This window comes from Sus scrofa, chromosome 6 (genome assembly GCF_000003025.6).
Source record: "Sus scrofa isolate TJ Tabasco breed Duroc chromosome 6, Sscrofa11.1, whole genome shotgun sequence".
NCBI lineage: Eukaryota > Metazoa > Chordata > Mammalia > Artiodactyla > Suidae > Sus > Sus scrofa.
The window spans coordinates 49,373,198-49,399,042 of NC_010448.4; the positions used below are offsets into that span (position 1 = coordinate 49,373,198).

The 25,845-nt window shown below is 55.6% G+C and overlaps 2 protein-coding genes across 6 annotated transcripts; one reads left to right on the plus strand and one right to left on the minus strand.

Annotated features, from left to right (window-relative positions):
* EXOSC5 (exosome component 5) lies at positions 181 to 8,678 on the minus strand. Of its 2 annotated transcripts, none has more exons than XM_021093302.1 (6): positions 8,359 to 8,678; positions 5,057 to 5,192; positions 4,393 to 4,514; positions 2,748 to 2,888; positions 1,362 to 1,451; positions 181 to 643 (listed from the first exon to the last, which is right to left on the minus strand). In XM_021093302.1, the coding sequence occupies exons 1-6, from the start codon at positions 8,380 to 8,382 to the stop codon at positions 551 to 553; spliced, it is 606 nt and encodes a 201-aa protein (XP_020948961.1). In that variant the 5' UTR covers positions 8,383 to 8,678; the 3' UTR covers positions 181 to 550.
* BCKDHA (branched chain keto acid dehydrogenase E1, alpha polypeptide) lies at positions 8,798 to 25,548 on the plus strand. 4 transcript variants are annotated; one of them, XM_005655860.3, is made up of 10 exons: positions 9,004 to 9,120; positions 9,979 to 10,092; positions 17,563 to 17,748; positions 17,853 to 17,939; positions 21,490 to 21,598; positions 21,755 to 21,916; positions 23,573 to 23,779; positions 23,898 to 24,039; positions 24,264 to 24,435; positions 25,031 to 25,548. In XM_005655860.3, the coding sequence occupies exons 3-10, from the start codon at positions 17,704 to 17,706 to the stop codon at positions 25,199 to 25,201; spliced, it is 1,095 nt and encodes a 364-aa protein (XP_005655917.1). In that variant the 5' UTR covers positions 9,004 to 9,120; positions 9,979 to 10,092; positions 17,563 to 17,703; the 3' UTR covers positions 25,202 to 25,548.

Below are 25,845 nucleotides of genomic sequence, written 5' to 3' on the forward strand. Positions count from 1 at the left end.
ACCCGCTGCCAGGGGGTCATCTCCCCAGGTATCCACTGAGCGCATCCCGGCTTCCTCCTGGGCTTCCCTCAGACTCCTCCCATGAAGGTGCCCCAGACTGTATTCCATCTGCCTTCCCCAAATGAACTCGCTGAAACCCTCTTCCCTGCTTTTCTTTTTTCAAAATAGCATTTACCACTCTCCAACAAACACAAATTTTATTTGTCTATCACAGCACTGCTTCTCAAAACCCAGGACCTGGGTCCCATACATTGCCATGGCCTCAGCACCTGGTAGGGCCCACACACTGTAACAGGCCTTGCAGGGCTGTTGAGATGAGTAGGTTCATTCAATAAATGCACAATCCGTTTTCTTGGGGTGGGGCAGACCCTGGGGCTATTAGCCACACATTCCTGGCAGGTTAGGGGCTCCTGCAGTGACAGAGCCACAAGCTCACCCCCACGCACAAGGACAGACAGGCAGGGCCGGGCTGCTGGTTTAGTTGGTACTGGAGGGAGTGGGCGGTGGCGGGAGGGGCACCTGCCCTGGCCTGCCTCAGCTCTTGGCTGCCTCAGCTCTTGGAGTAACGCCTCTGCAGCGATTCCCGGTAGAAGCGGAAGACGTGTTGGGAGGCAGTCTGGGCTGCAGCCAGGCACTGCTGGAGCTGGAAGGAGAGCTGGGTGGGTGCTGGGGGGCCAGGAGGTTCCCCCGGCCCCACCTGACCCCCAGAACCCACAAACCTACTACCCCCCTTCACTGGGTGTCCCCCTCACCCCAGCGAGGCAGGGGGGTGAGGGAAATTACAAGTGTATTTCCTTCTTCCCCACGTCCCGGGCTCCTTGGGGGCGGGGGAACGGGGAAGGCTTCAGGGGTCAGATTCCATCAGTTCCAGGGCAATGGTGCTCAGATTAACAGGATCAGCCATCCTGACCCCTGGAAGCGATTCCAACCTGCCGGGCTCTGGAATCAGAGATTGGAATTTCAGAGCTACAGAATCCAAGCCCCCACATCTTTACTGCCATGTGTGCCTGGACTCACAGGAAGGCCAGGTGGGCAATGCTCCTGGAGACCACCTGGCCCAACAGTGGCCACTCTGTTTTTCAGACACCCTGAATTCCAGAGCGTGCAGCTCTGAGCTGGAAGCTGGAAGGCCTTCAGGTGCTCCCAGCTCCTGATTTCAACCTGAGCCCCTCCTCTCTTCTCATAAACTGGGCTCCCTTTAAAAATTCCCAAAGGTCTCTAAGGCTAAAAGTTTGAAAACGCCTCCTATTTACAGAAGGCAGGCATGGAAGGGGCTCTCCTTAAGCCTCTCAGGGTTGGAATAGGGCCTCTTATCAGGTGGACAGGAAGGACCTGGCTTTCACCCCGTTGCAGGCTGGTACCTCAGCATCTGAGTAGAGTCCCTTGGTGGTGGACATCAGCAGCTTCCGTTCCACACTGTCAAGAGCAAAGGTCAGGACCGCCCGGGCCTCCTAGGGACAAGGGGTACAAGGTGGGGGACCTGGGACTCTCCCCTCAGCCACAATCTCAGTTGTCTCAAAGAGGGGGGCTTACTTTTACAATTTTTCTTTTCAGGGCCACACCTACGGCATATGGAAGTTCCCAGTCTAGGGTCTGAATTGGAGCTGCAGCTGCTGGGCCTACACCACAGTCATGTGGGACCCAAGCTGCCTCCATGACTTACTGCAGCTTATGGCAACACCGGATCCTGAACCCACTGGGCGAGGCCAGGGATCAAACCCACATTCTCATGAACACTAGTGATTTTTTTTGTGTGTACATACTACCCCGTCCCTGCTCCCCCGGGAAATGGTTGCCCACACGACTCTACCACATGGTTCTGACAGGGGCTTCTGAGCACTGTATCCTGGGCCACAGGGCAGCCATGTGTCGGTCATTCGCCTGTGTCTCCCAGCCTCCCCTTGTTGCTCTGTGCCCCTGGGGCTGGAAGCCAGCAAACTGTATTTCCAGATTCTCCTGCTAGTTAGGTTTCCCCAGGAATCTGGTGGGAGACTGGAAGGAAGCAGAGCAGCATCCTGGTCCTTGTAGTAGCAGGAGTTTGGGGTATATTGCCTGCCATGGAAACCGTACCAGTGTCTCCAATAGCACAGAGCAGGAGTTGGCTTCAGGGCGCCTAATCTCTGGGCGTCCTCCCTTCTTTTTTTGCTTTCAGTTCTTCCAATATGATTGTAATCAGTTCCCTGCATTAAATTCCCTCTGTCTGAAATCCCCCAAGGGGTTTTGGCTTTCCCACCTGGATGTGACTGTTTCAGTCTTGGGCAGATAACTAGGAATAACCAGAGCCCCAGCACACTATGAACTTGAGCCAGTGAAGAAAAAGCTCTCTCCTTCTTTGCTTCTGCACCTCTTAAAATCATTTCTCTTTTTGTTGAAGTGGGCTAGAGTTGGGTTTCCAGCACTTGCCCAGATGAATGGAGCAGAGCTTGCCAGCTGGGACTGAAGTGGTACAAGCCAACCATTTTGTTTTTTTTGTTTGTTTTTTGGTCTTTTTAGGGCCACACCCACAGCACATGGAGGTTCCCAAGACAGGGTGAATTGGACTGCAGCTGCGGCCTACACCACAGCTCACGCCAATGCTAGATCCTTAACCCACTGAGCGAGGCCAGGGATCGAACCTGCATCCTCATGGATGCTAGTCAGATTCATTTCTGCTGAACCCCATCAGGAACACCACAAGCCAAGTGTTTTGAAGCGAGACCTGGAGGAGGAAGGGAGAAACTTTCCACTACCTGGCCCTTCATACCTACCTTTTCTTGCTTGGCTGTGGGGTCCAGCATGAAGGTCCCATCGGAGTCCAGAGCACAGGTGACCCCACAGAAGAGGGCCCGCATGGGCACACCCGCATCCACCAGTGCCATGCAGGCAGCATTCAGGCAGCAGGCCAGGAGCTGCATGTCACAGGCAGTAGTTAAGAGTTTCCACTGTAGGGCTAGCGAGCAGACGTTTCCACGCCTCCATTCACCCTGCCAGTGTCTGTGGCAGACCTCACTAATCAATCACAGAAAGGGAGACGGGCAGAATAGTTCTGGGATCAAGCATCCTTGGGTTCCAGACCCGAATTTGCCACCTCTGAGCTGTGTGACCTTGATCAAGTTACTTACTTTCTCTGAGCCTCTATCAGGGATCCTAACGATATTCCCACAGATAAGCACTTGCAGAAGCCTTCCGAGGAGGCAGTAGCAGAGCCAGGCCTGGAGCTGGGGAATCGAGCAGGCAGTGCTCCCAGGTGACAGGCAGGCAGGTAATGGTGGGAGGAGTCAGCATCCTCAGGGAGCCCACGGTCCGGGGAGAGGTGTGGCCATGGTGCCGTGTAAGGCGCGCACAGGCCAGAGTCAGACAGCTGGCCCCACCTCTGTTTCTCTAAGTCTTTCCTCCCCAGGTCTAGCACAGCGGCTAAGGGCCCAGGTCTACAGTTAGTCAGTCCCACCTCTGCCACTGACTGTCTGTAACCTCCCCTCTGTGAAACGGGTTCACAGTAGTCCTCCTCGTCCCTCCTTAGGGGAGCGTCTGCCCAACTCAGGGCGGTGCACCAGCAAGGCCAACTCGAAAGGCCGGTTTCTGGTCCTCGGCCTCCACCTCTCTCACCCGAACCACAGTGATCTTTTAAGGCTGAGCTGCTGAACTAACTGTGCTGTCTGCTCAGGGCTCCCCTAGTGCCGAGCCTCAAATCCAAGCTCAGGGACAGAGCTGAGGTCAATGGCACAGGCTTTGGAGTCAGAGAAGTCCGGGTGTGAATTCAGCTGCTGCCGCCTTCCAGCTGTGTGACCTTGGGCAAGCAACCTCTCCTCTCTGGGCCTCAGTTTCCTCACCTGAAACATGGGAACAGGACACCCATGTGCTAGGGGCCTTGACCTCTAGGACCAGATGGTGTGAGCCCAGGTCCTGGCCCTGCCAATTATGAGAAGTGTGAGTTGGGAGTTCCCCCTGTGGCTCAATAGTAACAAACCCGACTAGTATCCATGAGGACGTGGGTTCGATCCCTGGTTGTGCTCAGTGGGTTCAGGATCTGGTACTCCGTGAGCTATGGTGTAGGCTGCAGATGCGGCTTGGATCTGATGCTGCTGTGGCATAGGCCAGCAGCTGTAGCTCCAATTCAGCCCCTAGCCCGGGAACTTCCATATGCCGCAGGTGTGGCTCTAAAAAAAAAACAACACAAAAAACAACAAAGAAGTGTGAGTTGACCTTGCTGTGCAAATTAAATGAGTTAATATGTGTAAGGTGCTCAGAACAGTGCCTAGAACATAGTAAGAAGTCAAGCCATGCTTGCTCTTCTCCTACAAGTGGGTGCCTGTCAGGTAGACTAGTAGCGGGTGTGTACATGGCCCACAAAGGGTACAATCAGGGAGATACTGGAGGACTTCCTGGAGGTGGTGGCCAGGTGGGAAAGGATACAGAGCCTGCATCACTGATGACCTGCAACACCACGGTTATGGAGGTGCGGGGGTGCAGCGCTCCCAGCACTACTGCTTCGCACGTGTTTCTGATCAGCCGCTCCCGGCTCTTCTCCGCTACGCCTGGGGGAAACCAGGGGTGGGGTGGTGTGGGGCTGTCAGGCTCATCTTCCTCCACATACCCCACCCGAGCCCCCCCGGAAAGGGCCTGCAGTCTCAGCCTGGGTTAGTGCAAGGCCCTGCATGGAAGACAGAGGATTCCCAGCAGGGAGGAGGCAGTCAGTCCCCACTCCTGCCACTGCCAGCACCCACCGAGGGAGCCTCCGGGGGCAGGAGAACCTTAGAGCCCCCATGTCCAGCACTGCTGCTGTCCACTCCCATCCCAGAGGGCCCAGCCCTGGGGAGTGAGGGGGATGGAGAGTAAAAGGGCAGAAAAACAGGTTGATGGAAAGACATGGAAAGGAGAGACGAGCCACACGGAAGATGAGGGGAAAGTGGAGGCGATGGGGGGGTGGGAGGGGGGCGGAGAAGGGACAGAAACAGACTTGGAAGCATGTTGTTGGGGAAAAGAGACAGAAATAGCTGGAGACAGACAGAGGAGCAGGTGGGGGGAGGGGAGAGCGGGGAGCGCAGTGAGGGAGACCCCAGGCGAGAGGCCCAATTACCCGGCAGCCCGATCTTAGGCCTCAGGATCACCTCCAGTGTGGCCTTGTTGAAGATCTCTTTGCGGACCTTCACCTCGGCTGGGCCATACACGCCTGCCAGGACGGAGGTATCCCCTGGGGAGACAGCACAGGAGGCCTTGCCCACGTCTCCCCCGCCTCCGGGGCCCAACGCGCGGCACTTAACAGTGTGGGCACAGAGCCGGTGGCCGGGCTTCCCCACGTCACCCCGGCTCTGGCCCACCATTCCTTGACAGTGACTCTTGGGGCACTTGCTTCGTTTCTCTGCCTCCACTTCCCCATCCGTCAAACGATACCTCCTCCCTCACAGCTGTTGAGGGTTAAATGAGATGATCCACTTAAAGGAAAAAGGCTCAGGAGCTGCCTGGTACCCCTGCTGAGTGCTCAACAGACTTAAGCTGTTATTAACTTCACCGGGAAGTCCCTCCTGCACTAACCTCCCTCCCTCTTACTGCTGCTGGTCCCAACTTCTCTTCCCACAGCTTCCCCTAGCCCAGCTCTCAACTCTGCAGCAGTAAGGATACCTGAGAACCCAATAAATACCTGGGGGGTGGGGGTGGGTTCTAACTCCTGCTCATTTCCTCCTGGCTCTGTAACCTCAGCTGATTTTGCTCACTTCTCTGGGCCTCAGTTTTACCATCTGCAAAAATGAAGAGGCTGAACTAAAACAGTAGCTTCCAAATTTTTCTGACCATAACCCCCAATAAGAAATATATTTCAGGAGTTCCCGTCGTGGCGCAGTGGTTAACGAATCCGACTAGGAACCATGAGGTTGCGGGTTCGGTCCCTGCCTTTGCTCAGTGGGTTAACGATCCGGCGTTGCCGTGAGCTGTGGTGTAGGTTGCAGACGCGGCTTGGATCCCGCGTTGCTGTGGCTCTGGCGTAGGCTAGTGTCTACAGCTCCGATTCAACCCCTAGCCTGGGAACCTCCATATGTTGCAGGAGCGGCCCAAGAAATAGCAAAAAAGACAAAAAAAAAAAATTTTTTTTCAGGGAGTTCCCTCTGCAGCTCAGAGGTTAAAGAACTCAACTAATATTCATGAGGATGTGGGTTCGATCCCTAGCCTTGCTCAGTGGGTTAAGGATCCAATGTGGCTGTGGCTGTGGCGTAGGCCAACAGTTGTAGCTCCGATTCAGCCCCTAGCCTGGAACTTCCATATGCCGCAGGCCCAGCCACAAAAAGCAAAAAAAAAAGAATCACTAACGAATGCACATTGGACTCACTGCAGAGCTTTAAAAGACACTGATGCACAGGCCCCTCCCCTCAGAGAGCCTAATACCATTGCTGAGGGCTGGCGCTCAGGCACCGGCAGCCTGTGAGCTCCACAGGCCATTCTAATGTGCAGCGGGGATTGCAACCTGCAGTGGGAGGACACGGAGCTGGTGCACAGCTTCAAAACGCTGGCCTGCAATCAGAATTGCCGCTGTAGTGGATTAAAAAGTGTAGAGGGCCAGACTTAGCTGGTGTGGGTGGGTTCTGAGGCTTCAGCATTTTTTTTTTTTTGGCTGTGCCCACGGCACATGGAATTCCTGGGCCAGAGATCAAACCCTTGCCACAGCTTGGACCTGAGCCACAGCAGTAACAATGCTGGAACCTTAACCTGCTGAGTCACCAGGGAACTCCTGGGGCTCGGAATTCTTAACCTCAGTAGAGATTCTGAGGCCAGGAGCATGTGAGACACACTTCTGAGGGCCTTTGAGGGACTCTGCTCCAGGGTCCTGGGCTTTGGGGTTTTAGAACATGGAAGAGGCTCAGTATTTAAGTGCTAAGAAACTTGCATGAAGGGCAGTCCTCCGTACCTCTCTTTGACCTCCTGTCTCTGCTGCAGCCACTTTGCTCTCCTGACTGCTCCTCAAACACACCAGGCAAGTTTTTGTCTCAGGGCCTTTACCCTTGTCCCCAATGCTTTTCTCTTACTGTCTTGAGGGTTTGCTCCCTTACCTTTAGATCTTTATTCAAATGGTACCATCTTAGCGAAGCCTTCCCTGACCATCCCATTTGAGACTGCACCCCTCTCTGGCACGCCCTATTCTTCCTTCCTGCGGTAGTTTCCTCCATAGCCTTTTACTAAGTTTTACTTAGTTATCACTTGTTTCTCTGATGGAAATGGAAACTCTTCTAGGGCAGGAATTTAAAAACTTATATAAAACAGAAAAAAATATAAAAAAAGAAATTAAAAAAACACAAAAAACCTTTTTAGCTATGATTTCTCAGTGCTTAGAACAGTACTTAGCAAAAACACATGTGTTCAGGAATTCCCGCTGTGGCACAAAGGAATTGGCAGGAACCCTGGCCCAGCGTTGCCACTCTAAGGGCATAGGAAGGACACAGTTGGGGCTTGGATGTGATCCCCAGCCTGGCAACTCCGTATATATAAAACAACGAAATTCCCATTTTGGCTCAGCGGGTAAGAACCCAACTAGTATCCATGAGGCTATGGGTTCAATCCCTGGCCCCGCTCGGTGGGTTAAGGATCTGGGGTTGCCGTGAGCTGTGGTGTAGGCCGCAGATGCAGCTCAGATCTCGCATTGCTGTGGCTGCGATGTAGGCCAGCAGCTACAGCTTCATTTGAACCCCTAGCCTGGGAACCTCCATATGTTGCAAGTGCGGTCCTAAAAAGCAAAAAAAAGAAAAAAGAAAAACAAACAAAAAAAAATCAGTAGTGGTGATTTGCCAGTCTACGAGGTATTTACGCAAAAGAACAGGTTTGCCTCAACCAGGGATAGATGAATCCAGAGTGCATGTGTGGGAGGAACCTAGTCAAGGAGGACTTTTTTTACACGGTGAGATTTCCCCTATTCTGGAGTATTCGTTCTTTTTTTTTTTTTTTTTTTTTTTTGCTCTCTCAGGCCTCACATGGAAGTTCCCAGGCTAGGGATCTAATCAGAGCTACAACTGCCAGCCTACACCACAACCACAGAAACCCCAGATCCGAGCTGTGTCTGCGACCTACACCACAGCTCACAGCAACGCCGGATCCTTAACCCGCTAAGGGAGGCCAGGGATCGAACCCTCATCCTCATGGATCCTAGTCGGGTTCCTTAACTGCTGAGCCACGAAGGGAAGTCCCTGGAGTATTCGTTCTTAAGAGAAGGTCTGCCCCTCTCTCATCCTGAGGCATATTTACCAGAGTGGAGGTATCTTCACCCTTCTATTTGTCTACTGGCATATGCAGTACCATTCACTCCGGCAAGAACTGCATCAGTCCAAGAAGATATTTACCAGCTAACACAATACACTGTACCCGCCCACGAGAACAAATACGACGTGGGTAAATTCTTACCTTGCAGGAAAGAGGCAGAGCCATCGGGCCGGGACAACAAGTTTTGTTCGCAGGCAAAGTGCCGGAGAGTACAGCTGGGGCTCCGAGGGCCAGACTCTGCTCCAGACTCGGGGCGTACCTTGGTTTCAGTCTGCATCGACTCCTCCATCGCCGGGGAGCCCACGTGCAGCAGGGACTGTCGCTTCCGCCCAGAAGCGCGCGCTTGCGTACAGACTGCGTACCCAATGAGCAAGCGCCAACTTGGGTGCGGGGCCCTCCGGGATCCGCGCCCGCACGTGTCTCTGCGTTTACTAACAATCTGGTCCCTCCTACTCCCGCCTAGAGAGTCCAGGAAAGCCATTGGACAGAAGGGAAGAGAGGGCGGGCCTTGGCATGAGCTCGTCCTACCCGAGGCCCCGGGGCCCTGAAACCCTGAAGCCGAGCTCAGTTGCCCTCTGCTTTGCCTGTTAAGAGGAATAACTCCGGTGAAGCGATCGGAGTAATTTGGGGAAATCTGGATTATTTTACCCACCTATATATGTGTCCTAAAGACCGCAGGATTAGTAGCAGGTGGTTTCTTGGCAGAGCGATCCTGGTATTTGAGTCAGGCTCCTGAAGGGGCAGCCCCAGTCTCGCCAAGGAGGGGGACGCTACTCTGAGGTATTAATGGTCAAGATGGCGTTGGCGGTGGCTGTGGCGAGGGTTTGGGAGCGCAGTCAAGGCTTGGGCCAGGCTGGCCTCCTGCTTCTGCGGCGGCTTGGGGCTCGGGGTCTGGCTAGATCTGTGAGTACTGGGGAGGTACCCGAGAAGGTATAGAAATGTTAACTCCTTCTTCAGAGTGTGGCGTCCCTGTAGGGAGTACATGGAGGGCGGTTGAAGGGAGAAGGGCTGCAGAAACATCTTGTAGCGGACCCTCAAGGGAAGAAGTTTCACTTCCTTAGGAGAGGCAAAGCGGGACAGCTTCTTTGTGGACCCTCAGGGAGGAAGACAACGTGGAGAAAGTGAGGGAGGGCGTTTCTTATTAGTTGCCACCAATGCCCCGGGGAGGCCTCTTGGAGGACATGGGGGGAAAGTGTGACCTTTCTCCTCAGGGGTTGGAGAGTGAAATTGCGTTTACAAAGGAAAGATTTTCTTCTTGGGAAAGACTCCCCCTTCCAAGAAGAGAAGAGAGAGCAGATACCCCAGCACAGGCTTTTATAGTGCCTTTTTGCTTCAACTCTGGTTTTTTTTAGTTTGTTTTTTTACTTTTTATTGGGGCATCTGCAGCATATGGAAGTTCCCAGGCTAGGGGTGGAATGGGAACCGCAGCTGGGGGCCAACGCCAGATTCTTAACCCAGTGAGCGGGGCCAGGAGTGGAACCTGCATCCTCATGGACACTATGACCGGTTCCTAACCCACTGAACCACAACAGGAACTCCTGCTCTGATTTTAAAATGAATCGTGTAAAAAAGTCGTTTGATCCTGGGTCCCCTGATGCAGTACCTGGCTGTTGACCTTGTCTGTCTTGATCATTACAAAGGAGATGATTAGTAAGTATTTGTTCAGCTAATGAGGGTGGACGAGGAGGGAGAGAGGTCCAGACAGAGCACTTGTCCACATTGCTTAGGAACACGTAAGAAATGCCTCATTTCTTGTCGCAGGGTCAGCCTTCCTTTAGGTTGATGAGAGCTTTCACAGCAGAAATCTAATTGGGAGCCCCTCTTAAGGGGAAGAGAGGCAGTGGGCTGCAGAAGAGCTGTGGATTGTTTTCACATGTAAGTAGTTAAGAAGGTGTGCTCTGAAGCTAGACCATGTGGGACCAATATCCCTGATCTGCTGTTTTCTAGTTTTTTAGCTTTGGGCAAGGGACTGCTTCTCTCTGGACCTAATCCCCCCCACTCCCACCCCCGCCAGCCAGTAAAATGCTAACAACAGATTGTTGTGAAGAACACAGAAGAGTGCCAAGGACTGGATGTGCCCATGACGAGGGCAGAGTGGATTTTGGCTGCTGTTGAAAGGGGACAGAAACTGACTTTGGAGATGAGGGAAAAGGGCTGGGTTGGTGAGGAAATCTATCAGAACTTTGTGGGGGAGTACCCGTCCTGGTGCAGAGGAAATGAATACTGCTAGTAACCATGAGGTTGCAGGTTCCATCCCTGGCCTCGCTCGGTGGGTTAAGGATCCTGCGTTGCTGTGAGCTGTGGTGTAGGTCGCAGACGTGGCTTGGAAACAGCGTGGCTGTGGTGTAGGCTGGCAGCTGTAGCTCCAATTTGACCCCTAGCCTGGAACCCTCCATGTACCGTGGTGCAACCCTAAAAAGCCAAAAAAGAAAAATGAAAGAAAAATAAGACTTTTTGTGGGGTTGGGCCAGACCGGCTAATCCCCAATTATTAGGAAGGGAAGATGGAATCTGTAGGAAGAAGCTCTAGCCAGGGAAGGAGAATAGGCTGGGAATGAGGTGTGGGTGGGCCTGGGAAGGGAGTCACTTGAGGCAGTTAATTTCAGAAGGGTTCCTGGAGCAAGATGGAAGTGGGACAGTCCCTGCCCTTGGGCTGTTCTCTGTGCATTTTGTTTTGTTTTTTTTTTTTTTAAGCTATCAGATCCTCTGCAGCTGATCTCCCTGGAGGCTGTTGGCTGGTCCTGTGGGTGGGGGTTGGGGGTGGGGTGGCTGGACTGGGGCAGGAGTAGAAGTAAGGAAAGGCCTTTTAGGGCAGAGTAAATCTGCTTCTTGCCTGGCTCAGTCCCCTTGCTGCCCTTCCTTCCTGCCTCCCCTCTTTTTTTTTTTTTTTTTTGCTTTTTAGGGCCGCACCCAGGGCATATGGAGGTTTCCAGGCTAGGATTCAAATCTGAGCTACAGCTGCCAGCCTACACTACAGCCACAGCAATGCCAAATCCGAGCCGTGTCTGCAACCTACACCACAGCTCACAGCATCACTGGATCCTTAACCCACTGAGCAAAGCCTGGGATCGAACTCGCGACCTCATGGTTCCTAGTGGGATTCATTTCCGCTGCGCCACAACGGGAGCTCCCCCTCCTTTTTTTTTTTTTTTTTTTTGTGGGGTGGAGGAGCAGGAGGTCTTTCAGAGCCCCTACTTTTTGTTTATTTGTGTTTAGAGTCCCTTTTTTTCCCTCCATTTTTATTTATCCCATTTGTTTAAGATTAAAAAAGAGATTTTTTTCAAGAAGAGGGAAGCAGTAATAGCATTTAGTCAAGGTTTTAGTCCAGGATTGGCCAGTGGCGCTTTTCGTGGTGACGGGAGTTTTCTGTTGGTGTGTTGTTCAGTACAGTAGCCACTGGCCAGCCGCATGTGGCTGCTGAGCACTTGAAAGGTGGCTGGTATGACTGAGAAACTGGTTTTCATTTTATTTAATTTTACTGAGTTTAAATTTAAAATGCCTCAAGCCGTTAGTGACTGCCCTGTCGGATGGTGCCTTGGGAAGTTGGGAAGTTGCTTTGTAGTGGACAGATTGGATTGTTGGAGCAGGCTGCGGTGGGAGGAAGGCTCCTTATCTCCTGTCCCCTTTTATACTGCATTGCCCTGCAGGCACTTGCCTGAGTCTGACTTTCCTCCCACTCCAGTTGCTGGCAGATATGTTAGTGCTCAGGGAAAAGAGGAAGGAAACTTCATTGTCCAGGAGTCCTGAATTGGTTTCCCAGCCACCACCTCAAGAAGCAAGCGGGACCTCGGCCCAGTCACTTCTCCGCGCTTCGCAAGCGGGGTGACTGGAGTGCCTGCTGTCTTGTTGGAAGTCGGGGAGCACCTAGAGCTGGGTCCGTGGCAGTTATCACTAATGTTATTTCTCTGACCCAGCTGCTCAGGCAGTCTGTCCGAGGCTCCAGTGTTGCGCCTCTGCGTGGTCGGTGCCCCTTGTGTATCGTGGCGTGAAACCAAAGGGGTTAGTCTCCCTCTTGGCTGGTGTCTTCATGAAGCACTTTGTATAATAAAAAATAATGGCAGCTCACACCATTATTCTATTTAATGCTGCCACACTGCAAGGTATGCACAAGTCTTGCACCATCTTCCTTAGTCCCATCCCAGTGTGTGTCATCAGCCTTTTGTCCCCACGTGCCCTTTATTCCCTGCCCTTCAGCCCTACTGGCCACCTTCGCCTTCTTGGATGAGCCCCTTCTGCCCGGAGCTCTTTGTAGGGAGTGTGGTCCTCCAGGTGTTGGCTGACAGGCCACTTCCTCAGTGAAGCGTTCCTGACCCAACACTGGTGTCTGTCTGTGAAACAGGACAACGGCAGTACCTCCCTCAGAGAGATGTGAGGACTAAAGCAGTTATGAAGCATTTACCACGTAGACTGTGCTCAGTGAGGGCTCAAGCAATGACGGCTGCTTTTCTCTGGGGCCCGTGAATCTGGTGTGGCCTGGACTGATGTAGGGAGGGGAGGGGGGCTTCACACCTTCAGTGGCTCAGGGAGCTTGATGCTGCTAAAGCCCCTGGGTCCCTGAGGCCAGAGACAGCCTCGATCCGTCTCCACATTCCCCTGGCCTCCCCAACCAGATCCCCCGGAAAGAGACTGCTGCCAAGGTCACGACGTTCCTGAGCTGGAAGTACAGCTGGGCTCAGCTTTGTGCCCTTCAACGGCGGAGTGTCTCAGACTCGAGAGAGGGCGGGATTACATGGCCCTAGCTTCCTAGCTTCAGAGGACTCAGTTAACAGAGCCTTCCGTGGCCAGACCCTACCCTTCTATTTTTTTATTTTTTAATTTTATTTTTTTTTGTCTTTTTATGGGGCTGCACGTGCAGCATATGGAGGTTCCCGGCCTAGGGGTCAAATCGGAGCCATAGCTGCCAGCCTACGCCAGAGCCCCAGCAATGCAGATCTGAGCCGCATCTGCAACCTACACCACAGCTCACGACAACGCTGGATTCTTAACCCACCGAGCAAGGCCAGGGATTGAACCCGCAACCTCATGGATCCTAGTCAGGTTGGTTACCACTGAGCCACGAAGGGAACTCCTGGACCCGACCCTTGTCTCCAGCTTTTCTGTAGTAGGCAGGCTGCCTGGCTTCATATGCTGATGTCACCTCTTCTGAGCTCTGAGGCCTTGGACAGGTCCCCTAATCCCTCAGAGCCACCTCTGTTTCCTGAAGGTGTGGTCATGGTGCTGCCTCACCTGGGTGCTCAGTGGGTTCACTGAGCTCACAGGCATCATGCAGTGGGTGCCCACCTGGTGGGGGGCACCCTGCTGGGAGCTGGGGCTCTCCGGGGTGCCAGGGTGTCTCCTCTTGCCTTAGAGCTTGTGCTTCAGGACTGAAGTGTTCTCCCCAGCCCCTGGCTCACCCCTGCTCGTCCTGCAGCCCTCGGTTTCACTCTGCGTCTCTAGGAAGCCTTTCCTCCTGCTCCATCTGATGCTGGCAGCTTCCTCCCAGAGCTGTGACTGGTGCTTTTATATCTACCTCACCCCGGGCCTGTGAAGTAGAAATTCTTCTTGTTTTCACAAGGGGACGCAGGTTCAGGGAGACTGTCTCCTGCCCAGGGTGATGTGGCTGGAAAGGGACAGAGCCAGGATTCAAACACAGGCCCTTTAGCTCTCCAGCCCTTGGTCCTCTCCTGCCTTGTGTTAACCCCTTGGCCATCCTGCCTCCTCTGAGAGCGCCCCTCTTGATTGTGACTTGAGTGTTCAGTGTGTCACTTGTCTCTCCCTGTTGTCTCCAGACCTCAGTTCCAGGCCTGACTTGTAGCAAATATTCAGTGTCTGCTTGTTTGACCACAACGGCCATCAAATACATTTGCTAATGATCCGTATTCACTTCTCGAGAGTTTGTTTTGTGCCAGGCACTAGGCTGAGCACTCGTGCACATCTGAGCTTGTTTGATCCTCAGGACCATCCGTGAGATAGCCGCTCATCACCTCGCTCTGTTTGCATGTGAGGAAACAGAGGCTCCAGGTGCTTTAGTTCTATGGCCTGGAGTGACTTTGAGGAGGGGCCACCCCAGGACCCGTGGGGCAGACTTGGCCTTCCAGAGCAGACCTCTCTGCCCTTGGTGGTGGGAGAGCATGTGGCTTCAGGCTTTGTGTAAATCTGTGCAGCCTTTGCCGAGGTAAGTCACTGGCCCCCAGGACAAACCCCCTGCCCCCAGCCTGAAAGAGGGAAAAAATGGGTTGAGACACCTACTTCCCCTGTGGGCATTTTACTGCCCACTCCCGTAATGGAGCACTTCCCGGCGCCACATGCAGTGCTGAGCCCTTTGGTCACTCATGGAATCAGCACAGTAACCCTGGGGTGGGTTACTGCCATCATCTCTACAGGCCCAGGGTGAAGGGACGCAGCCAAGGCCAGGGTCAGGGGGCGCATCAAGGGGCCCTGGCGGTAGCTCTCCAGTCTTTGGAGGCAGATAGTCCTGCCCTGACAACCAGGGTTCGTCCTGAGCCCGTGACCCGGCCTCCTGGCCCTGGCAGCCCTTGGCCTCCCGTCCTGGTGCCTTTCCCCAGACAGCAGCCCTTGTCCTGTTCCTCAGGCATCTCCCCTGGAGTGTCTGCTGGGGCCTCTGGCTGGAGTTAACTCCTCTCTGAGGCGCAGTCAGTCATTCTCCCCACTTTCGCTTTTTCCCATCTTCCTGAGGTGCCAGGCAATTCCCTTTTCATTTCTTGGCCTTCCTAGATTTTGTTTTTTCCCTTTTACCAGATTTAGAGCAGGCAACTCGTCCCGTGCCTGTCCTGAACCCTTTGTGTGCCTTAGGAAGTTTTTGTGGCAGACTTCTGCAGCCTTTTTGCAGATGAGGAGATTCAAAGAATCAGGATGTTTTGCAGAGGGCTGTGTTGTGAGCTAGGAAATTGGGATTCTCTGGTGGCCTAGCAGGTTAGGGGTCTGGCATTGTCACTGCTGTGACGTGGGTCACTGCTGTGCGGTGGGTTTGATCCCTGGCCTGGGAGCTTGGGCATGCCTTGGAGGTGGCTGAAAAAGAAAAAAAAAAAAAAAGAAAAAGAAATTGGAACCCAGGTCAGTCTGATCCTGAGCTGGTGAACTTAACTGCTCCTTCAGCTGTTTGGTCAGTAATTGCCTGTTGAGGGTCTGCTCTGTAAACACACAAGGACATGTTCCTGGCCTTCCTGCAATGTGAGTGGGAGACGGACACAAGATAAATAGTCCTCTAGGTGAACAGAAGGGTCCCGCCCTCTGAGCGCTCGGAAGGGGGAAGCACGGTCTTGGAGGCCTGGGCTGCTTCTGTGACGTTGTCATGTCTGGACCCGCCTTGCCGTTGGGAGTGTGATTTCCTTTATTTCCTCACAGCCGCAAACGCAGGTAAACATATGCATGCTCACCTTCCCCTGCTGGACCTTTGGGTGGCCTCTTGGCTGCACCTAAAGCAGGGAGGGCAGGGGACGCGTTTGAGCGCCTCGTGTGAGATCCAGCTCATGGCCAACCCAGTCCTTTTCTGTAGTTCCTGTTGGAAGCGAAGCCACAGTTACTGAGCTGAGAGGAACCTGGTGACTGATGGGCAGTGAAGATGCAGAGTAGTGGAAGACAGGCCAGCAGTGGCAGCTGGCGTTGGGAGCCTGGGTTTGGGGGTCTGGATGTCGGCCCGGCCCAGGTTTGAGGCTCCGTCCTGACTGACTTGGCGCCTGGGGCAGGAAGGTTGTGTTGCTTCCTGGAACCTCGGTTCGGTCCTCTTCTGAAGAGCAAGAGTAAGTGCTCTGAGGTCTCGGTGAGGGTTGTGCGTGTGGACTTCAGCCTGGTACCCAGCCAGTGCTTAGTGGGGGGCCCTTCTGCACTTCTGAGCCCAGTTCAGGGTGCTCTAGCTCAAGAAAGGGGTGGGTTCCCCGTGCACGTGCAGGCCTCTAGGCTTTGCCCGCCGGGCATCCTCTGAGTCAGTGGTGCGATGTGTGCCTGTGGGGCTCATGCCCAGTTAGTTCCACAAGGGCCGCACCTTCCTCACTGTCTGCCTTTTGCGTTTGTGTTGCCCTGGCCTCAGATGCCCCCTCCCCAACTCCTAGATGTCCTTGGGTCCCAGCTCTCACATCACTCCCTGGGGGTTGGGATGGGGACTCACCCTCTTGCCACTCCGCTCTTGCCCATGGGCTCCCCCGGGAGAATGCATATCACCCTCGGTGTCACTTGTTGAGCACCTGTCTCTCTTGCTGGGCGGCAGGGACAGGTGTCTTTCCTCTTAAGTCCCCAGAACCCAGCACGGGCTGTGGAACAGGCAGGTGCTCAAATATTTGCTGAATGAGTCAGTGTGGGCACCAGAGGGAGTTAGGCCTGGGGTGCAGAGGGTGGCGAAGCGTGTGGAGCCGTTTGCCAGGTGGCGGGGGAAGAGGCCCAATAGACGAGTGCAGAGTTGTGGTGGCACAGACCATGCCCAGGGTCCTTCTGAGCATTTACGTGCGGGTACTCTGCTCACCATTTTATATGTGTGACTTTGTCTAAGTCTCATGACCTTTCCATGAGGTGTTCTCTGTGTCACAGACGAGCAAGGGGAGACGTGGGGGGGGGTTACTTTCCCATGGTCAGGCCGAAAGGGATGCGAACCCAGGCAGGCTGACTCTTAAGGGCTCACAGGCGTGCTCTAGGCTGGGTGGCCTCCCTGCGGGGAGAGGGGTCAGTAAAGAGCCCATCTGGTGACTCGAGGTCGCCGCATGGGTGCGTGTGTGTGTATCTGGGGTGGCCATGGGGAGTTGCCAGGAGAGGGTAGCTGTGGTCAGACTGGGGAGGCTTTGAATGCCAAGATGAAGAGTTTGGGCCTCTGACGATAATAGCTACTGGTTCTCGAGCTGTCTGCCACTTTATTAGATCATGTAATCTTTTTTCTTTCTTTCTTTTTTTTTTTTTTTTTTGGTCTTTTTGTCTTTTTAGGGCTGCACCCGTGGCATGTGGAGGTTCCCAGGCTAGGGGTCTAATCAGAGCTGTAGCCGCCAGCCTATACCACAGCCAGGGCAATGCGGGATCCGAGCCGCGTCTGCAGCCTACACCACAGCTCACGGCAACGCTGGATCCTTAACCCACTGAGCAAGGCCAGGGATTGAACCCACAACCTCATGGTTCCTAGTTGGATTCGTTAACCACTGAGCCACAACGGGAACTCCAGATCATATAATCTTTACAACAACCCTGTGTGGTAGATGTTATTATTTTCACCCCAGTTTTACAGCTGAGGAGCTGAAACACAAAGCGGTTGTAGGAACTTGCCCGAGGTCTCACATTGGGAAGGTGGTGGAGCCCAGAGCATCAGGCTCCAGAATCCACGCTGGCTGTGCTGCCTGCTGCTTCTGATACGGTGTTCCTCCACCCCCAGCACCCCCAGAGACAGCAGCAGCAGCAGCACTTCTCCTCCCTGGATGACAAGCCCCAGTTCCCAGGGGCCTCAGCGGAGTTTATAGACAAGCTAGAATTCATCCAGCCGAATGTCATCTCTGGGATTCCCATCTATCGTGTCATGGACCGGCAGGGCCAGATCATCAACCCCAGCGAGGATCCCCACGTGAGAGGCTGCCTCCCCCCAACCCCGAGCCTCCCGTGTCCAGGCCCCTTGCCCGTCTCCTCTCTGGTGCCAGCCAGCCCACGTCTGTTTGCCTCCACCTGCAGTTGCCCCAGGAGAAGGTGCTCAAGTTCTACAAGAGCATGACACTGCTCAACACCATGGACCGCATCCTCTACGAGTCCCAGAGGCAGGTGAGTGGGGACTGGCTGGGGATCCTCTGAGGTGCTCCTATCTGTGTTTGGGTCAAAAGACCGCTCCCAAGGAGGAAGGGGTGGAATGGAGATCCCTGCCTTGAGGCCCTTAGAGTTCCTAGGATTCTCCTGGGGCTCTGGAGGAGGAGGGTGGGAAGGTCCTCCCGAGGGCAGAAGTACTCCACTGGGCTGGGGTCTTAGCTGTGCTGGTAGAAGGCAGGCAGGAAGAGACTCAACCACCCTGCCCCTCGGATGCTCACAGTCCTGAGAAACGGTGACCCTCAGTACTTCCTGGAGTGCCCGTGTCTAGTGTGCTGTGTTGGTACACTTGGCAGTGTCAGAATAGTGGCCAGAGACCCAGTCAAAGCAGTGTCAGCAAAGAGGGAGTTTGTTGACTCAAATAATTGCAGGTACAGAGGGACCTGTTTCAGGTACGGCTGGATTCAGGGGCCTCCACAGACCTGTTTCCCTATCTGAATGTCTTTTCTATTCTCCTTTGCCTTGTCTTCCTTCATTCTTAAGCCAGGGTGGTCATGGGAAGCTCCAGGCTCAAGGAAAGGTAGTGCAGGATATGACCTCTGGAGCAAGCTGTGCAACTGGAGTCTTCATTCTGTTACTCTAGCTTTGTGGCCCTGGGAACATTGCTTAATCTCTCGGTGCTTCAGTTTTCTCAGCTATAGTCACTTCATGGGGTTGCTGTGAGGATTGCTGGTGGCATGTGTATAATGGCCTTAGGAACAGTGAAACTGGCATTTAGCCCCCACACAGGAAATATTACTATTAATCATGGGGACCAGCCTTGCAGTTATCCTCCTTTCTGCTTAGCAGTGGAGAGAGAATGTCTGTTGCCTAATGTTCCAACAATAGGCCCAGGGCTAATGCTCATTGGCCGGGCTTTGATCACAGACCCCTCCACGGACCAACTCAGGTGACTGACCGGCCGGGCTGGGGCCGTGTACCCATCCCCAGGAACCAAGGGAATAGAGGCACGGAGCCCACCCCGCAAGGCCTTGGAGACGGAGAGCAGGGGCATGGGGCCTTCTGTTAGAAAAGTGGGAAGAGTGCTGGGTAGGCTGGCCCTTAGCTTCCCCACACCCAGGAGTGGGGCTGGGCTTGGGAATCTGCCTTTGTATCAAGCCCCTGATGTGGACTGAAGCATGAGGCCTGCGGAGGACGGTGCTGAGCAGATCTGGCAGGCAACCTGCTCCCTGGTTCTTTGGCTCACAGGAGCATCACCTGTCTCCCATTCCCCATGGCCTCAGCCATCTGCCCCCCTCTGCACAGCCTCAGCGCCAGGCAACTCCTCCCACCCTCTGCCATAGGCCTGGGCTCCTTCCTCCCTCTGGCTGGGCTGCACAGTCAGGGGTGGTAGAACCCGATGGACATGGGCCCAGTCACAACTGTGACTTTTAGGCAGGTGATTTTTCTTGTCTGCCTCAGTTTCTTCAGTGTTGTAAAAAACAAATAGCAAGAGAACCCGCCTACCCCCACCCCCCAGGGTGAGAGCGGGAAATCTGCGAGACCCAGCCTGTAAAGCCCCTTGTCCCTGGCTGACCCAGAAGCCCTCAGTAAGATCATTACAGCCATCAGGTTTCAGCCTTTATTAGCTAGGATTAGGTTTATCTGTAAAGTAACAGCCCTTCCCTATCCACAAAAACAAAAGCAGTAGTTTAAACAGATTAATAGTTTTTTTTTCCTCTTGCATAAAAGAAATGTGAAAACAGGTGGTCTGCGGCTGGTAGGGTGGCACCAAATGTCATTGGATCCCCAGCACTGGCTTCCAGCCTCCAGGGCCCCTCACGAACCAAGTGGCTGCTGGAGCTCCCTCCATCACATCTTATTTCAGGCAGGAAGTAGAAGGAAGGTGAGGGTCAGACATGGCACCACCCAGCTGTCTCCCCACACCCACCTTTATAGAACTTTCCAGGTAGTCCCACCAAATAGCATCATATATTTCACTGGACACTCCCAGCTGCAAGGGAGGCTGGGAAAGTAGTCTTTCAGTCTGGGCAGTTGCTGCCTGTGGTGGACTGAGCCCCGTTAGCAGAGAGGAATAGCGGTGGGATGCTGGGTAGGCAACAGGGGACCTCGGCTGCGAGCCCAGGGTCTGTTTCTTCCGGGGGCCCCTCTCGGGCTCCTCATGCCAGCCTTGACAGCCCGCCAGGCCTTCAGCACCCAACATCTGCCCACTCGGCACTGCGAGGTCAATTAAGTTTTAATTGGCTCCCCACTTAGAAGAAAGCGTCAGTTCCTCTGGCTCACCGCTGTGACGGAAGTCGGGGCCCGGGGAACATTCGAGGCCTGGGCACAGGCGGCCTGCGGGCGTTGATCCAGCCCTCTCCTTTTCACTTTCCGCGCAGTCCTGCTGACCTCCGTCCCTGGGCCGGGGCTCCTGGATCTCCAGCCAGATTTTGCCTCTTAGCCCCAGATCTGCTTGGCTTCTTGCCTTGCCTGTTCCACCCCAAATTCAGCCTGCCTAGACTTGACCTCAGCACCTTCCTCCCAGACCTGCTCCTCTTTTTCCCTTGGGTCATAGCTCAGTAAAGGGCGCTCCTATCCTCCATCTGCCCAAGCTGGGGACCTAGTGTGTACCCTTGTCCCCTTCCACCCCCTCGTCATCACTTTCCCTCCTCGTTCACTCTGTCCCTAGGTATTTGGTTAGAGATCCATTCTGCCGCTCAGTACTACCATCAGGAACCCAGACTCATTATCGTTCTGCTTCATCGTGGGCGACTTGGCGCTCGTCCTGTGCTTGTTGCCTCATGTTCACCAGATGGCTGCTGCAGGTCCAGGCTTCATGGCTGTGTGCAAAGCGGGCACAAGGGCTGGGAGCGGGAGGTAGCGGCATGCGGTGATCGCTTTTATCAAGAAACTAAGAGTAGACTTCCCAGAATTCTCTGGCCAGAACTGTGTCCCATGGCCACCTCTGGCTGTCAAGGAGGGTGGCAGCCTGCTTTTCCAGGCTCTGGGATTGGGGGGCTCAGGAGAAGGGAGTTGCCCTGGGCACTGGTGTAGCCAGCGGCAGGGGCTGTTGCTTACTGCACCGCTGACTCTCTTTCTCAGGACTGGGTCATCCTCTCCCTGCCGCCTCCACCTGTCCCCCAGAAGGCAGCCTGAGAGACATTTCTAAAACCTTGCTCCCCTGAGAACTGTCCCCTGTGGGTGACCACCATCCCCAGGGTAAAGTCTGGTTATATTACCACCCCCTTTATGTCCCAGCCCTTATGGCCTCATGACCTTTCTTATTCTCTCTTCCTGGAAACCTCCACCCTCCCCACCTTTGCTTGGCCTGGCCTTGTTCTCGGATGCCCATCCATGGTGGGGCAGGTACCCCTTCAGCCTCCCGTCACAGAGCCCCATCACCTTGGCTCTGGCCAACCTGGCAATTCCTCCATGAAAGCAGGAGTGCCAGTGTGGCTTGGCCCAGAGCCAGCCTTTGGGAAGCATCTGCCGATTCCCAGAGTCATCGGGAGTTGGTCGGCATCTGGATATTTCTCTGTTGCTGCCCAGCCTAACTGAACTCTGGCCTCCGGGCCCTCTCCACCCCCAGGGCCGGATATCCTTCTACATGACCAACTATGGCGAGGAGGGCACGCACGTGGGCAGTGCAGCAGCCCTGGACAACACCGACCTGGTGTTTGGCCAGTACCGGGAGGCAGGTACGTCTGTCTGTGGCCTGGCCCTGGGGTCCCTATCGAGGCAGGTCAGGCCGGACCCTTTTTGCCCTGCAGGCGGGATCCCGGCAAAAAGGGTCTGGCCTGGAGACTGTCCCCCAGCACCACCCGCCACGTCCCCACTGCTTCCTCCCACCGCAGGTGTGCTCATGTACCGGGACTACCCCCTGGAGCTGTTCATGGCCCAGTGCTACAGCAACGTGAGCGACCTGGGCAAGGGCCGCCAGATGCCCGTCCACTACGGCTGCAGGGAGCGCCACTTCGTCACTATCTCCTCTCCACTGGCCACGCAGATCCCTCAGGGTGAGAACCTGTGCCCGCCCGGCAGACACAGACCAACGGCATTGCCCTGCAGGGGCCCTGGCCCTCCTCCACTCCTTCCAGAGGCTTCCTGGTGGGCACCATGGTCTGAGCGCTGGTCTGGACTCCACTTACGAGGCCCCCCTCGTCTGGGACCCTGGCAGGAGGACTCTGCAGGTGTCCTCACCCTGTTGGGCTGGCTCAAGTGGGCACGATCACGCTCTCAGACTCCTACGTTTGTGCCCGCCCTGTCTGTCCGTACACAGGCACAGCCAGCTGCATGGGACAGAGCACGTGCCTAGGCCCTTGCTAAAGGTCGCCTGGCAGGTACAAGAAGAGTAGGGACTCAGATTGTGGACTGTGGGCTCCAGAGCCTGGGTTCTCGATCCAGGGCCTGCTGTGCTTCTTCCTCAGAGTCTGACTCCCCTAAAGCTCACTCCAGAAGCCTGCGATGCTTAGTGCAGCCCATGTGGCTTCTGTGAAAGGCGACTGCTTGGGAAGCAGGCCCACAGAGCAGGTCTGGGTCTGGCTCCCGGGCTGGCAGCCGCCCAATGCAGAAACCGTGGACCTGGAGCTGCCTCCCTGCCCTCCGGAGCCTGCGCTTGGTCAGGGTTACTCTCTGCTCCAGGGCAGACGTGTGAACCCATGTGCACGGGGCCTAGCAGAGGGCCTGGCGTGCACATCCCCCCCTGCCTGTGCTGTTCCCTGAGGTGGGGGGTGGGCAGGGCATCTTCCTGGGAGGAGGTGGCATTTTCGCTGATTTCCCTTTTGTAGGGTTTTCATAAGCTGGGGCCTGGCCCTCACCTTCCATTTCAGTGACCACTCAGCAAATGTACGGAGTCCATGCTGTGTGCTGGGCGCCGTTGTAGGTGCAGTGAACAGAGGTGAACGGAGACCTCAGCTCTCCGAGTGCTGACCTGGTGGGGAGATGGCCCTGAAACAGGATGGAGTCGTATGTGGAGGACGTCCAGGGTAGTGAGGCCTCCAGGGGAGAAGAAAGCCGAGAGGGAGTGGTGTGTAATAGGGGAAGGTGGGGACAGGTGTCACAGGTGACAGCATAGGTCAGAAGGCTGTGGGATCTTGAGGCAGGTGCCTGCCTGACGGGGTTGAGATGCTGGGAGGAGCCCCTGGGCAGGCGGGGGGTGGGGGCGCTGAGGGAGGAGAGAAGTCAGCAGGTGGGGAAGGGGTGTGGCTCGGTGGGGTCGTGTGACTCTTGGAGACGCTTTGACCCAGAGTGGACAGAGCTGGAGGTAAGGGAGGAGACCTGTGCAATGACTTTAACAGGCATCTGGCTGCTGCCCTGAGGGTGACAGGTTGGGTGGGAGGATCAGGGGCTGGTGAGGAGGCCGCCAGAGTGGCCACGGGGAGAGCCGAGGGAGGTGGGGAGAGGTGCCCGATTCTGGCTCCATTTCGAAGGTGGAGCAGGTGTGGGGAGTGAGGAGACAAAGATGCTGATGTTTTTGGAACAGTTTTTGGAACAGTTGGAAGGATGGAGCTGCCATCAGCTGAGGAGAGAAGGCTGAGGGTGGGGCAGCTTCTGGGAGTGTGGTCAGGTGTCTCCTTTCCCCTCAGAGCCTGGTGACAGCCAGCCTGAGCCCCAGGGTTGGGGGCTGGGTTGCTGGGTGTGAGCTCTGATGGGATGTGTCTCTGCTCCCGCAGCGGTGGGGGCGGCCTACGCAGCCAAGCGGGCCAATGCCAACAGGGTTGTCATCTGTTACTTCGGAGAGGGGGCGGCCAGTGAGGGGGACGCCCATGCCGGCTTCAACTTCGCCGCCACCCTGGAGTGCCCCATCATCTTCTTTTGCCGGAACAATGGCTATGCCATCTCCACGCCCACCTCCGAGCAGTACCGCGGGGATGGCATCGGTATGGGCCCTGGCGGCCTCTCCCCACCCCGCACTCCCCTCTCCTCCCCGTTCTCCCCACGCCCTGCTCTTTGTCTCAGCTGGGCCCTGGGGCCTGACCTGCCTCTTTGTCCCCACAGCGGCTCGAGGCCCCGGGTACGGCATCCTGTCCATCCGCGTGGACGGCAATGACGTGTTCGCCGTGTACAACGCCACCAAGGAGGCCCGGCGGCGGGCTGTGGCAGAGAACCAGCCCTTCCTCATTGAGGCCATGACCTACAGGTGCCTGCTGCCCCTGTCGTCCCCCAACCTTGACAGCTGCTGTCTTCAGCGTCTCTCCAATGTCGATGGCTGTTTCCACAGCAGGACCCCATCACCCTGTGCTCTGTAGCCTCTTCCTGGCCTTGGTTCCACTTCCACCTTTTCTCTAGTCCGGCCCTTCCCTCCTGACCACCCGAGGGCCCCCGTCTCACCCTGGGCCCCCTCCACTCCCCCCGCCCCCGTAGGATCGGGCACCACAGCACCAGTGATGACAGCTCAGCGTACCGCTCGGTGGACGAGGTCAGTTACTGGGACAAGCAGGACCACCCCATCTCCCGGCTGAGGCACTACCTGCAGAGTCGGGGCTGGTGGGACGACGAGCAGGAGAAGGCCTGGAGGAAGCAGTCCCGCAAGAAGGTGAGGGAGGCCGCGCTCCAGTGGCTCCCACCCCAGAGGCTGTGTTAGGGGAGGGTGGAGTGGCTGGGGCAGGGGTCCGTCCTGCTGGTTGTCTGGGGAAGGCCCCTGGCCACGTCTCTGATGCCATGATGCCTGGGCGCGTGCACCTCAGCTGTGTCCCAGGCGATGTCTGCCCTCAGCGCCTCGTCTCTGAAGAGGGGTACTGGGGGTACCTGCTCCAGAAGCCTGTCTGTGGATTAGGTGACTTAAAAGTGTCCACCCAGAGTCCACGCACCTGGGCCCTGTTCATCAGGTGTCAGAGGCAGTGCGGCCCAGTGGGCACATTCCTTCTCTTTGCGCCTCAGTGTCCACACCTCTGAGCTGCCTGCCTCTTAGGGCTGCAGAGAGGCTGGAAGTGTTGCCCACTCTTAGGACAGCCCCTGGCCCTACTAAGGCTGGATGTGCCAGGATTTGGGACGTTACTTGTCACTGCTGCTGTGATGATCACCTCCATCATCCAGATGGGAACATGAGGCTCGGGGGCGACTCCCTCGCTGAGGTCCCACAGGCAGGAGGTAGGAAGCCTGCTGCCCGTCCACTGCCCTTTGTCCCCCAGGTGATGGAGGCCTTTCAGCAGGCTGAGCGGAAGCTGAAGCCCAATCCCAACCTGCTCTTCTCGGACGTGTATCAGGAGATGCCTGCGCAGCTCCGCAAGCAGCAGGAGTCTCTGGCCCGTCACCTCCAGACGTATGGTGAACACTACCCCCTGGACCACTTTGAGAAGTGAGGCCACTGGCCCCACCCCTGCCCACCTCAGTGGCCCCAAGAGAGAGCTCCACCCCAAAGGGTGGAGCAGCTGGCAGGATGCTGCCCTCTGCCCCAGGCAGCTCCCTCCGAAGTACTCAGGGGCCAGGGCAGTTCTGGGGGCTCCTGCTCACTATCCCTGCTCCTCCAGACTGTTACAGTGGTGGGGCTTCTGTCGGCCCCTCTTTGCCTTTTGTTGCAAGGCCTTGGCGAGGGCTCCTGGACTGGAAGCCCTCTGGGCTGCGGGTGGACATGGCAGTTCAGCCTGTGGAACTTGGGGTGAGAGGTGGTCAGTGCATGAATAAACTCTCTGCATTTGGTCCCTTGCCACCCCTGGTCTCTGTTTGCTGGAGTTTGGGATGTGGGAGGAGAGTCCTGCATGACTGGTCTGGGATCACCTCTCTCTCCACTTGAGATAAATAAGGCCTAGGCTGTTGAGCTGTTAATGTCCCCTGGAAACTTTCGCAAGTTGCAGGGTCAGCTTCAGCAGCCAGCATGGAGAAGCGGGGGGAGTTCCTCCAGAGATGGTCTCTGTCTCCTAGAGAATGAGGAGGGCTGGTGTCCTGCATGGTGACCAGGAGGCCATGGGAGCTGGCCTTGCCCTGTAAGGGTGGGGAGAGTGTCTGG

Bases quoted from the DNA above. Each gene is read 5' to 3' on its own strand.
- BCKDHA (XM_021093214.1), top strand. From the start codon at position 9,004: ATGGTCAAGATGGCGTTGGCGGTGGCTGTGGCGAGGGTTTGGGAGCGC. The intron at 17,940-21,489 runs GTGAGTGGGGAC...CTCCACCCCCAG, and splicing joins TCTACGAGTCCCAGAGGCAG to GGCCGGATATCCTTCTACAT. The intron at 24,436-25,030 runs GTGAGGGAGGCC...TTTGTCCCCCAG, and splicing joins GGAAGCAGTCCCGCAAGAAG to GTGATGGAGGCCTTTCAGCA.
- EXOSC5 (XM_021093302.1), bottom strand. From the start codon at position 8,382: ATGGCTCTGCCTCTTTCCTGCAAG. The intron at 4,515-5,056 runs GTAATTGGGCCT...GGTTTCCCCCAG, and splicing joins GCCTAAGATCGGGCTGCCGG to GCGTAGCGGAGAAGAGCCGG. The intron at 2,889-4,392 runs GTATCCTTTCCC...TGTGACATGCAG, and splicing joins TCATCAGTGATGCAGGCTCT to CTCCTGGCCTGCTGCCTGAA.